The sequence below is a fragment of the Apostichopus japonicus genome, chromosome 3 (assembly GCF_037975245.1).
Source record: "Apostichopus japonicus isolate 1M-3 chromosome 3, ASM3797524v1, whole genome shotgun sequence".
Lineage (NCBI taxonomy): Eukaryota > Metazoa > Echinodermata > Holothuroidea > Aspidochirotida > Stichopodidae > Apostichopus > Apostichopus japonicus.
The window spans coordinates 1,970,420-1,984,537 of record NC_092563.1 but is presented as its reverse complement, the minus strand read 5'-3'; the positions used below and the strand labels follow the sequence as shown (position 1 = coordinate 1,984,537).

The window sequence follows — 14,118 nt, the reverse complement described above, 5'->3', positions numbered from 1 at the left end:
ATAATCATCTGCATTGCCAGGTATAAACAGAACTACTGTGCCAGGAGATCACGTCTAGAAAGACACAACTGTTTTTGGCAGATGAGAAGCATTTCACCCATATTGTGTTATATATACTGGGTACGTTAATATCGCGCTTCAAAAGCACTGGTACTGACAGTATAAGCTGCATACATATCTTATTTTTATTTTTATAAAATTGGCAAATGCTTGGAACTACTTATAGTGTCAGTACGAATGCTTTGAAGGATGATTTTTGAGGGACAAGATAGCATGGTATAAGCATTAGAATCAGATATAGGTTAGGAACTGATCATACTGTCAGTATGAGAGCTTTGAAACATGATATGAGGAGGTCAGTATTGAGTGGTACCATAGCATTATTCGTAGCAACTTATCCAAACTATGATTTATCAATCACGTAAAGCATTCTGAGAGAACGAAGGGTACAACATTCAGTGCATGGTATTCAAGACATCGCGGCAAGTTAGATGGCGATCGAGGCACATGCCATAGATATAGTAAGGGAGTTTTATTGGTCAGGCCTCAGTGATGGTAGTTTGGCTCAGCGGAGGACGGTCCTGTTTAGATATCAGGATACATGAGTATTGAAGAGATGACGAGGCATTATAAGAGTAACTATATTTGAGCCATCTTTTAAAAGTTGTTACCCTTTTCTGGCTCGCCATTTGTAGATGTTTTATTTCCATATCCCGGTTCCATAGGTAATGTACTAGCGCATACTCCAGAAGGCTCATCGTAACAAAACCGAGACACATGTCAAACCATACGTCAATTGCCTGAGTGGGAATAGAGAAAGAGAGATTAAGAGAAGACAAGGGAAAAAAAATAATAGCCGAAAATATTGGTACACATATGAATCAACAAATCATTTCCGATATGCGAGACAAGAGATTAAGCGATTTCCCTGGAGAGGTATTTATTATGTTTGGTATTATCGAAGCTGAAACTTGCCCAATCTCTATAGTTGTTGTTCATATTGATTTCATGGCAATCAAAGACTGCCAACTATTTTGACGCGAAGGTAGCCGTTTTAAAAAAATCTTGTCGGAAAGAAGTATAGAATTGCTATGGAATCTACTCTCTGGTAAAATAATATACCGTCGCGGACAATTAGAAAGAATTTTTCAGATTGGTCAACAAGTAATACCAGTCTCTTCGTACAATGGTCCTGTATCGATCATTACACACATATGATTGGGTATAACGATTTTGAAAGGTTTTGAAACCTTTGGCACCATCATCATCCCCCCCCCCCCACCCTCATATTTCTTTGTCAGCTAGTTGATATAGCCATGCAGGCAATTACTCTACATCATCGCGTTTATTAAAACGGTAATTGTTAACTAAGCTCAGCTTGTGTTTCACACCAGGTAAAGGCTATATATGCACGGGTATAGTAAAGAAAGAAGCACAAGAATGTAACATAATAGATCCATTAAGTAATGCCAAATTTAGTGATGATGCTTGAACCGTGGAATTACTAGTATTTGTGATATCAAAATGGTGAGTTACACGTGATGTGTTTAATTAGGGAGTTGTTATGGAACAACTCCCTGGTTTAATAAACATATACGTCCACAGATCTATATATTGTTGAAGGAGAAGAGCTCATTGTAATATTTACAAACAAAACAAATTGTATATTGTGCAGTGTGTATATAATTAAATAAATAAATATATATATATATATATATATATATATATATATATGTATATGTATATATATATATATATATATATATATATATATATATATATATATATATATGACGGTAATAATAATAATTTGTTTATTTGTTTGCCACAAAAGTACAAAGTGGAGGGAAGTCTTCCATAAAGCTTAAAAGCTTAACAATGTGGAAGACTCCCTGAAGAAAGAAAAGAAAAGAAAAAACAAAATACATATTTATGTGTATGAATACATACATAGATATAAGTACAAATTAAATGTTCAATATATATATATTGTAATTACATACAGGTATAATTTAGTTTTAGTCAGTAACTAGCTATTATTTCCTTACAAAACCACTTCTTAAAGGATGTGACTGACTTTTTACTCTTTATATCGTTCATTAGAAGATTCCATGTTTTTGTTGCACGGTTTTGTAGGCTTAAAGTTCCAATGGTGGTATTGTAGAGATTATAGTGGGCATGATTAGCATGCCTCGTGTTATGATTATGTACATCTCTGTTACTGGTTAAAAAATTGTCAAAGGCAGCTGGTAGTAATCCATTCCAGGTCTTGTAGGCAAATAATGCAAGCTTAACTTTAATGAGATCGTGCAATTTTAGTAAGTTGAGTTTCTTAAATAGGGGACTGGTGTGCTCACGTGGGGCTGAGTGTGTTATGTGGCGAATGGCTGCCTTTTGGAGTATTAAAAGATTGTTAAGGTTGGTGTTGTATGTACCAGACCAAATAATGGAACAATAAGTGAGATGCGGGACAACCAGGGTCTGGTATAGTGTTCTGAGTATGTTTTCCGATAGATAATATTTCAACTTAGGTAATATGCCAACATTCCGTGCAATTATACTGCAAATAGTTGAAATATGGTTGCGCCAGCTAAGTTTACAATCAATATTTACACCTAAAAACTTAGTAGTATAAACTTGCTTAATTATTTTCCCATCCATACATATATCTTTATTCCAAATAAGTGTATTACGAGTATTAAAGACAATGTAATTACTTTTTTGTACATTTAGTGATAAATTGTTGGCTGAAAACCAATTACAGAATTTATTTAATTCATTTGACACGTTGGAAGATAATGTGATTATGTCGTCGCTCTCGAAGAAAATACTGGTGTCATCATCAGGTGTAATGAGTTGGAAAATCCAGAACAGTGAAAAACTTCCACTCTATAAACAAACACATACATTCTATACATAGGCTATATATATAGTGAATGTATGATACAAACAGACTCACTGGTACTATCAATACTTTCGACATTCTAACACTTTCAGATCTACTTTAGTTTCATTGACCCCAGACGACTGGGTAGAAAAGAAAAGAATAGGGAAACATTTTCTTTCATCAGCCCTCTAAACAACAAAACAACGAGCAGACTAATGGTCGTCATAGGAAATGGATGCTTGAAATAGTACCGGACTCCTCAGAGACGTGCCCTCGTTTCTGACACATAGATATAGAACAATGTATTATTCCCGCAAATAAAATGTTTTGTTCTCCTTTTTTCCTGTTTCTTATCTGGAACGGTTCCTGATTATTGATATATGTATAGTGTGCTGTTAAACACCCTCCAGTGCCGGATATGTTTGTTTGAGAGAACTGATGAGTTATGGTTGTACGTAGCGAAGAAGAATAAGCTTTCTCTCAGATTGTAGCCTAGTTAGTGTGACAAAGGCTTCGTTGATATTCACCCAGTGGCGGAGCTTATGGCAAGCCGTTTTAACATTTACCTCTCTATTCTACTTAAGTAGAATTAATTCCTCTTAAGTAGAATACAATTAAGCTTAAGTAGAATTGCATTTTACTTAAGCTTAATTGTATTCCACTTAAGTGGAATTCATATTAGCTTAAGTTCAAACGGTTTTGTCTACATCGTATTTTACTTAAGTAAAATACAATTCTACTTAAGTAAAATACAATTCTGCTTAAGTAAAATTCAATTCTACTTAAGTGAAATGCAATTCTGCTTAAGTAAAATTCAATTCTACTTAAGTAAAATGCTATTCTACTTAAGCAAAATGGCTTTTCAATTTCACTTAAGCTAAATTGCATTTTACTTAAGTGAAATAGAATTACGCTTAAGTGAAATGTGATTGGTCAATCTATTTCACTTAAGTAAAATGCAATTTAGCTTAAGTAAAATGTGATTGGTCAATCAGTATATGCTACTCATTGCGTCACTGTACTTGCCGCGAAGTCCGACTTTGTATAGGCTACTATTATAGGTACCTCACCACGTGTTCATCCGCTCAATAGGTTAACCATTGTCAGAAAAGAGGTAAAAGTACCTAACGTAAAGCTTGTTTAAGCATGTTACCATTTACTGTCATCGTTTGTTCTGCCTATATATGAAAGAGCATAATTTTAAGTACAGATGGTGTGAAAATAGGGAGGATCGAAGGTGATATAAACCATTTTAAAAATCTGGTTAAATGTTGATATTACTCCGAACGAGCATATGGAAGGGTTCAGTGTGATAAACTTGCTCCTATCTAGCTCATAATCTAAACGGTCATGATGTGGAAGTTTGCAAGTGCCAAGAACACAGAGCTCTATCATGTGGTGGGTAGGATATACCAGATGAAAAATTCTATCTATGCTTTGGCAGGTCTTGAAAGAGATGAGTTTAGTGTGTAAGTCAATGGAACAAATAATTGTGATGCGAGACCTATAGAGTTACGTTCAAGACGCACTAGTTACGTAACCATTTGCGGCCATTCCCCCATTCTGCGATACTTATCCAGCTTTCGTTGTGTTTTTACGAACATAGCACCATACTTAGCAAATGAAGCAAAGCTATATGTTTATCACTGAGTCTGAACGTTAGACATTGGTAAATGCAGCCAGCCAAACTGTTGCTGATGCAGTTGGAAAAGCACTTTTGAGGGCAAGGGAACGACTACAACACGACATACCACCAAACAGTGGTACTATATAGTAGTAGAAGTATCACAAGGCATGGTACCATGTAAACATTGCCCCCAGACCGACCACTTCTCCGCACGAGATAAATGTTATAACGGCTTGCCATATCCTTCAATTCCACTTAAGCTAAATTGTATTTTACTTAAGTAGAATTGATTTTTACTTAAGTAAAATGCAATTGTATTCTACTTAAGTAAAATACAATTCTACTTAAGTAGAATACAATCTAGCTTAAGTTAAATTCAATTTCACTTAAGCTTAATTGTATTCTACTTAAGTAAAATACAATTTTACTTAAGTAAAATGCATTTAGCTTAAGTGAAAAAGAATGACACTTTTACTTAAGCTAAATTAAATTTTACTTAAGTAGAATTGTATTTTACTTAAGTAGAATACAATTAAGCTTAAGTGAAATTGAATTTAACTTAAGCTTAAAAGAAAGTGGTAATTTTACTTAAGTGGAATACAATTAAACTTAAGTAAAATGCAATGTTACTTAAGTGCAATTCATTTTACTTAAGCTTAATTGTATTCTACTTAAGTGCAATTCATTTCACTTAAGCTTAATTGTATTCTACTTAAGTGGAATTAATTCTACTTAAGTAGAATTGAGAGGTAAATGTTAAAATGGCTTGCCATAGGAGCTAGGGGTATTGGTCAGGAGGGGCGAGAATGGTCTGTAGAGGCGCTTTCGACAATATCTAAGCGGAGCGCCACCACAGGTTGGCGCGTAGTGTACAGAAATTTTTTGAGTAAAGATACTCCCTAGATCGCCGGAAATGACCCTTTCCGGGCCTGGCTAATTTGCAGATAAATAAGGGGTTAATCAACGGTCTAGCGTGCGTTACTCACAGGATTAATGCACGATCGGGGGATAATGCAAGCGATGCACGAGGGCGGAGCCCGAGTGCATCCAGCGATAGCATTAACACCCGGAGTGCATTAATCACGTGAGTAACGTACGCTAGACCGTTGATTAACCCCGTTCATTCATACACTACCATTTGTGTGGAGGAAAAATCATAAAACAAATCATTTTTGGTTACATATAACCAGAGATTTATTAAAGTGATGCCCCGTAATTTTACCGTGCGTTACTCACAGGATTAACCACGGTCAGCTGACCTGAATGGACCAATAGGATTTAGGAATCTTTACTAAGTATGAATGAACGAAGAATATATAGGTGTCATAGCCAAATTACACCAGCAAAATGTGACAAATGTCAATAGGTAGATGAGAGCGCAATAAAAAAGTCAATAATCGCGAATAAGTAAAAAGTGGTAAAGAGCTGAAAAGGGCGCCAGCAGTCCATTTGAGTCCGTCAGGGGGGGGGGGGGGGATCCGCCCTGACTGTATGGACGCTCCGCCACTGTATTCACCATGTTTTCTTGTTTTGTTAGCAATCCTTAAACAGTCATTTCTTATGGAAATACTAAATCGGCTGACTATGATATTAACAACTTTTGGCTCAATGGTTTGAAAAATGTTTTAAACCGTTAGTTATCTAAAATTTGGCAAATAACGACGGTATAACAGTAGGAACGGAATACACAACTTGGGGCTTAAAGGTTACACATTGAAAACCTTCATTCTCACTTCTACCTTAAAATATGCCACATTTTATATATATGATACGGTAGGATAAATAATAAATAAATAAAAGCTTCTAAAAACTCTTCTGAAATGGTTGATGAAATTAAGTTTATCAGCAATACAGACGCCCGTCCGTCCGTCCGCCCGCCTCGCCCCCACCCCAAGAGAAGAGAGAAAATACATTGCTTTGTGTACGTAGTACGAACGACATCATATTCATTGAATTGCGATTTGTAACCTAGTTTTGATGAAATGAAGCCCATGTGTTTATTATCGATTTCAGAAACCATCGCTGTCTCGATGTCCGATGAAAGGTATATTTAAATCCTCTCTGACGAAGTAATTTTCCATTTAGTCATTCGTGAAACTTCCCGCATTTAATGACCTGTTACAGCTGATTACTGGAGCAATACTATTAATTGAAAACAAGTCAGTAACTAAGGTCAAGGGCTTGTACTTTTTTTTTTACTTCTGTTCACCCTTTGCGCTTGACGACGGCATGTCCGGCGCGCAGTCATTGAAGAGACCTGTGACATCTTGAAAACCTTAAAGACGTAACCATATTAAAAAGAATGACATGCAATAACCAACTTAATTATAAACTGTAACTTTGCACGGTGCTAACCTTGGTGTACGAGACTTTCGGTAATCCGGCGGCCGATCCAAAACCCGTGGTAGTGGTGGTCATGGTGAGTATGATGGTTACTCCGAGTGATACCCTAGCAGGGGCCTGGGTTATATCGATCCAGAAGGACACCCACGACATGAGGACCAGCAGGGAACTCGGGAGGAATGTCTGTACCACGTAGAAAGCCAACTCCCTGGCAAGTATGAATGATACCTGGAGACAGGAGAACGGACCTGGTGGAGGGAGAAAAGAAGAATATGATGAGGGTGTTACTATTAGTATTATAATCATGGTTATTATAATTATAATTATAATTATTATTATTATTATTATTATATTATTATTATTATTATTATTATTATTATTATTATTATTATTATTATTATTATTATTATTATTATTATTATATTATTATTATTATTATGATTATTATTATTATTATTATTATTATGATGATTATTATTATTATTATTATGATTATTATTATGATTATGATTATAATAATTATGATTATGATTATTATTATTATTATTATTATTATTATTGTTAATTAATCCCCCCTGCATTTATTCGAAATATGCTTCTGTTACAGACTGAAAATAGAACATAACGTAATACTAACATAATACTCACAGTCACCAATGATCATGAAGAGGCACAGCCAAAGGCTTGAATGGACATGCAAATACAAATCACTACAAACACAAACAAAATAGATGTAACAACAGCTAACGAAATAAGTCAACACAACTATCAGAGAAAGCATTTTGAAATTTGCATAAAATTAACTTTGTTCTTATTCTTCTTTGTTGTCTTGAGGTAAATATACTTTTCAACGTTTATTGCAACCTTAAATATATAAAAGAATTCCTCTATACAAAGATTCTTTGTTTGGCGACTAGTTTGGTAAATGCAATTCCTCAAAAAAATTAATAAGTTATATGGATGGATATATCCATTCCCAAAGCCAAAAAATATATCCTTTTCTGTGAAGAAAATTGCTTTCCTAAAAAAATTTTCCACTTCTAAAATGAATTTGATGTGAACTGAATTATTTAAGGAGGGCCAATACAGACAGCTATGCCCCCCCCCCCCCCCGCCCGAGCCTCATCTCTGCCTCCATCATCTGTAAAAGAAATACTTCACAAGTTACAAGAGATCATTATTGTACAACTCTTTCAATTGTTTAAATTGAATCTCCAACTTAGAATTCGTGGCTACCGGAATGCTTATAGAAAGAGGTAGGCGCCACCTCGAAGGAAACATACATACCGATAAGAAATGAATTAATGTACCACAGAGAATGTTTACAAGAAACCTCAGTTTTCGTTTAAAGTACCCGTTGTCTCTCCGAGTCTTTTAAATAACGTCACTGTTTACCTAGTATTCATCGTCTAATATTGTCTAAATATTAATGATTCAAGCAAATACGTAACGAGACAACCAAAAAATACTTTGGGTGTGTCAGAATGTTAATTTTCATAGTTTATAGCAAAAGGGAGGGGGGGGGGGTGACAAACTTGAGTACTAGTGATGTTTCTACAGCTTTCTGGTTTTCAAGGTATTCACCTTTAAAATATGCTAAATCTCTGAAATGCTCCTTTAAGGCTAAATTGATGATGACAACGGCTTCTCAGTGCTGACCTAAATGTTAATGTTTATCCATTGTTTTATAATAATTAATAACTCAGCCTTACACATTATTTTGACTTCATACAAACAATAGACGCATTTGCATGACATTCAACATCATTTGTCAAGGAAACATTTGTTACTTCATTTTAAGCATGTCATCTGAGACCATAAAAGTTATATTATTTTTTCCCATTCAGCTTCGTGTTGCACCCGACGAGCTGACATTGGGCCTATAGCTGTCTGATCAGATTAAAGGGTCATTTCGCAACAAAAAACAACAAAAATAGGAGTGTTATTGATATACCAGTATGTGTTTATTGGCGGTCTATAAGATATCAAAATTAATTTGGTGCCTATAAAGTCATCTTTTAATCAACCATTCTGTAAATGTTCACATAATATGGATTTTTTTTTAGATATGATAATTCCGTTTTTCAATTTCCCGAGGGATCTACCCACGCATTGAATATAAAGTGAAAGCATACAGTTATTACATTGAATGAGATGAGGCTGGTAGTAGGGAAATGTAATTAAAAACATAGAGAAGATGGATCCCGTAAAAAATATGAGAAAACATAATTGATATCAATAAAGGAGACAGCTGACCATACTTTTATGAATGGGATTTTTTTTACATTAAATATGGTTTTAAATTATGTAGCCTTGTGCGTACTTATAACGTGGCTTGTTTCATTGGCGTTCGCAAGGAACGGGGAAGGGACGGGGTGATGGCCCCCACCCCAATAATCAATCGGGGGAAAACGTTCAGTCGGGGGATTTATCAAAACTATCTTTGTCACATCCTTGCATTTAGACCGCCTAATTATATAACTAATATATAGTTAAAATGTGGTTTAGAATGCACCATTTGACCTCTAAAGTTTGATTTGTTCTCTTGGGGGGAGGGTGGGGGTGGGGGTGGGGAGGGGGTGGGGGTGGGGGCATACTACTGCCATATATACATAGGAGTCGCATCCAACAACCGCACAACCACAAGCATCTCATCCCTATCACTTACCGTCGAATATCGCATTCTCATCAGTGCAAATAGAGTATGTGAAATTGTCACTTAGTTTATATTGTGGTAAGTTGAACTTCTTGATAACTTGAACAGGATCCTCCTCAAACCAATCGAGTCGTAATTCCGAGTCGGTACTTTGATCTGAGAGAAGAAAATGGAATAATATGCAAAGTAAATGTAAAAGAACGGGTTCTGCTACGTTGGCTAACACATCATTACAGTCTTAACAGCAACATTATTCATGCGGTTTTGTTTTACCAAGTTTAATCACCTCCGTTGGTTGTTATGATTTGAAAAAATAAAAAAAAGATAAAAAAAAATGACAGATTCTGTAGTTTCTTGTTCATCTATGGATGAGCAAGTTTGGTTATCTCTATTTTCACGAAGACGGTTTAATTCTATACAAACAGTGATGAATTCATTGTTACACAATATGTGTGAAAAGAACAAAGGGGTATTGTATAAAATAAAAAATGCATCTTTTGTAACGTCAAGGTTTTCTTTTCTTTTTTATCAAACCTTGGCGGTGTCACTCTTATCGGGTCAGGAAAGGGAAACTCATTCTCAGATTTGGTTCCTTTCGCTATTTGTAAATAAACCTTTCATACAATTGATATAAATATTAAATAAGAAAATCTAATTTAGCTGTAAAAAATAATTTCTCTCACTGATAGAGCTTTCATCACATTCATTTTTTGAAAACTTATTTTTTTTTTAACCCCTGCAATCTTTAGAATCATGTGTGTTGTTACGGAATTTATTCTTTTTTTTTTAACCAATAAATTTTGTTTTTCCTACCATAATTATCTTCATTGGGAGTTCCATTTTGTTATCAAGGAAACTGTTTCATGTAAACTTATAAGTTACAAACAATGATAATAACATGCATGACATCTGTATGTCTTTGTGGGATATATTAACAAAGTTATGAACGACCTATTTTGCAATAAGATTAAACCATCCAAAGCATATGAAACATAATTATCAGGTTTTTGAATCACACGACTCATTATTCACGAAAACGTATAAAAAACCATGTTAAAAAAAAAACATGTGTTAAAATGAGAACTGCATTATCCCACTAATTTGTTTAACAAACCATCATGTTCCTTCTGACGGAAACAAAAGCAAACACAAAAGCAAAACAAACAAATGGCATTGATGATATTTTAACTTAAAACATCATCTCGGGTAAATCAGCGGAACGTGTTCCTGTTGAAATTAACTTTCGTCTTTCGGTGATCCAAGACCATTAAATATTAATTGTTTGTGACTGATGTTATCTCGTATCCATCTTAGTCAAAGTATGCCCAAGTTACATATAGTTCAAAGTGACATCTAGTTTTAAGTACTTTTCCGGTCTTTTTTTATTTTTTATGTGTGTGCGTATAAAGTTGCGTAACCAAAATACAGCAGCATATGGACTTAGCCTGAAATACCGCGCCCATATACCAACATGCTGTGGCAATCCCCTTGAAGACCGTTACTATATGTGTCCGATCAGAACAATAGCATACTGGAGTATAAAGCAGACGTTCCCTCTAAAAATCGTTATTATATACCCCCATATAACAATTAGATATTGGGGACCGGGTTCTCGAGAGGAGAGAGATGGGAGAATGAGAGATGGAAGCGGGAGGGGGGGGGGGGGTCATATAGGCCACAGCGACGAATTAAAATTTAAGGGTTGAAATATTATTATTTCTATACATAAGATTTATTGCGCATAAAATGTTAGAATTTTACAATCTATATATACAAAAAAAGGAATAAAACTCTCCGATTAATGTTATCAGGCAAGCCCTTGATTTGATCGAATTTATTTTAATCAGTCAATTTGTTAAATTGCGCTTTCTGACTGTTTAAAGGGACTTATTAATCCACAAAACAAGCGTTTCCATACACAGTCATATAGCACCGATGGAGAGTATAATATATATATAATACATATCTCCCCCCCCCCCCCACTTTCGTATAGTTAGGCCTGTTTTATATACATGACTGTGCTGTTCGTTAGATGTATACGATATTTCTCCGCTCTTTCCCATCAACCAATCCGCTTATCAAACCAATATCCTATTGCGTGTGGGTGTTTGCGTGTGGGTGTTTTCTTTCACATATTTGCACTGCATGATAACAAATATATATACAAACGCTTGCTGAATATCAAATGTGATGATCTTATAGTTCCGTTTTGTCTTCAGAGTTGCATCATCGCCAATCAGGTTTTCTTAAAAAGAGCTAGAAGTGTGAGTAATGTTAAGATTTTCCTTCGTTTTGTTAGTTTCTCTGATTCTGTTTCGACATTTTCAAGAACGCGTAGCCTTCACACTTCATTGGAAATTTAGATCACCGTATATTTCTATGCTATCTTTATTTCCCAACACCCCCTACCCCTACCCCCTACCCCCTACCCTCCCCACAGTTCGGGCTATACAGTTTGTTGTTGTTGTTGTATTGTTAATGGAGTGTCTGTTAGTTAATATGCATGATCTACATTTAGTATATTGCATTATCCAAGAATAAATATGTCAGAATATTACAAGTTCAAACTTTCAAGAGTTTTCCTACGTGCTGCATATTATATATGCAATAAGCATATCATATCCTCGGAAAGTTCTTTAAATGTCCTCTTATTTCGCGCTATTCGACTAACAGAACACGTGTTTAAGCGATTCCTTTTTGTTTTTGTTTTTGTTTTAATGAAGACCTGACAATTATCATAAACATGATTATCAATCAGACACAAGGTCTATCTCTGGAATTACGATTACTCAGTCATTCATTTTAACACATTCTCGCCAGCTGTTAGAATAGTTTGGAATTGCTTGCGATAGTTTAGTTCTAAAGCTTCCAGGCTTCTTCGATCAGTAGAAATGTTATTCATCTATCAAACGTGAAAGCACTTTAAAAGTGTTTTAAAGTGACAAGAATCTAACACAAACGCAGTCGAATTTTGCAGCGTGCCAGTGAAAAATATACCAAGCTACCGGAAAGCCATCTGGCTGCTTCTAAATTGGAGATCGATCCGTCTGTAGACAGTGACGTATGTTATGTGAAGGTGTAGGGGGGAAGAAGGGAGGGTTGCTTGCCCCACCTTCCATCATCATTCAGTAAATGGTTTCAGTGGGGGGGGGGGTGGTGGGTGTTACACTCAGCAGTCCAGCCGGGGAAGAATTAGACAACTGCTTTGTTTGTGCACCTTTTTCAACCTCATAAAAAAAATCAAGAGTAATTATTAGCACAACCAACTGACGTTTATTTTTCTGGGGCAGAACCCAAACCACTCCTCCCCCTTCAAAGACCCAAAGGTATCACCCCTTATCCTTCATTCGCCCTTATACTTCATTTGCCTCTGTCCCTCCCATAAAATCTATCTCTCATAAAAATTTCTCCCATAATAATATGAATTGCTAACGCAAGATAAAAAGGTAATAACATGTCATTATTTAATTATGCGACACGTATACTTATTCTTTTGTTTTAGTTTTAGGCTCGTGCATTCTTTTATAAATTAACGTTGTCATATTAATTGATTTAACTCAGAGGAGTATTTTCTACATTTTTTGGGTTGTAAACGTAATAATCTCACGTTATGCATGGACATTTGCTTCCCGTCCAAAAAAAAAAAAAAAACAATTACAAAATGTTCATTAGCTAATTTCGAAAAGCCGTTTATGTCTATATTATGATTGAAAATCACGTAAACACATCTCAGTTATTCAGATCGCGATGAAACTGCCGTAGTGACTTTCGTATACGATATATAGCTTTGATATCGCTCATTCTTATAATACCGCGATTTTTAACGTCGAAATATGTGGGGTCTTTAAATATGTATGTATGTATGTATGTATGTATTTTAGATCCTCCTGCAAGCAGGAACTCGCGAAGAAGCCATCATTGGCTTATCAAAGCCGCACGCTGACCAAAGTCAGTCTCTTGGATTCATATTTAACGTCCATGATTATGAATTGTCAATTGTCAACAACTCTGTAACTGGACGACATACATTTATCTTGGAGTGACTCGAACTCGGGACGTTATGATTGAAAGGCACCGGCGTTAACCACTGAGCTAACACTCCTAGATAACACTCCTAAATAAGGGGAACCGGGGCCACGGCCCCGCCATGGATCGGTACTGGAGAAAGAGATATATTGTAGGGTAATTCAGGAGCCCTGTTGTCATCATCATAATTATTCTTATTTTTATTATCATTATTAATAACGTACGGCACTGTTCGTTCACGGTATCGCGTTACGTACGATGCACCTATATACAGACATGACCGGTCACCATGACTTCACCAACTGATATTAAAAATCAATTTCCGATGATTGAAACTTCTGTATTGACGAGATATAAAATCCCCCCGTGGCCAATAACTCACTAGAAAGCGGAGGTCATTACGCCTTCTCTACGGATTAAAATTCGCATAACCCTGCAGCGAAGGTGTGTCGTAACCTAAATAATAAATGCAGTTCATTTAAAGCAACACAATCATACTTTGTGTTTGTTTATGTATTTTAGTCAACCATTTGTTGCACATTTCGATAATAGAACACGTTTTATTGGCCTATTCTACTA

The 14,118-nt window shown here is 35.6% G+C and overlaps 1 protein-coding gene across 1 annotated transcript in view; it reads right to left on the bottom strand.

Annotated features, from left to right (window-relative positions):
* The window catches only part of LOC139959556 (glycine receptor subunit alpha-4-like), a 118,818-nt gene that overhangs the window by 6,644 nt on the left and 98,056 nt on the right, over nucleotides 1-14,118 (bottom strand). Inside the window, exons 6-8 of the mRNA XM_071957274.1 lie at nucleotides 9,526-9,669; nucleotides 6,870-7,105; nucleotides 672-800 (exon numbers count right to left, since the gene is read on the bottom strand). Of these exons, the coding sequence (XP_071813375.1) occupies nucleotides 672-800; nucleotides 6,870-7,105; nucleotides 9,526-9,669 (509 nt within the window). The remainder of the gene's footprint in view (nucleotides 1-671; nucleotides 801-6,869; nucleotides 7,106-9,525; nucleotides 9,670-14,118) is intronic.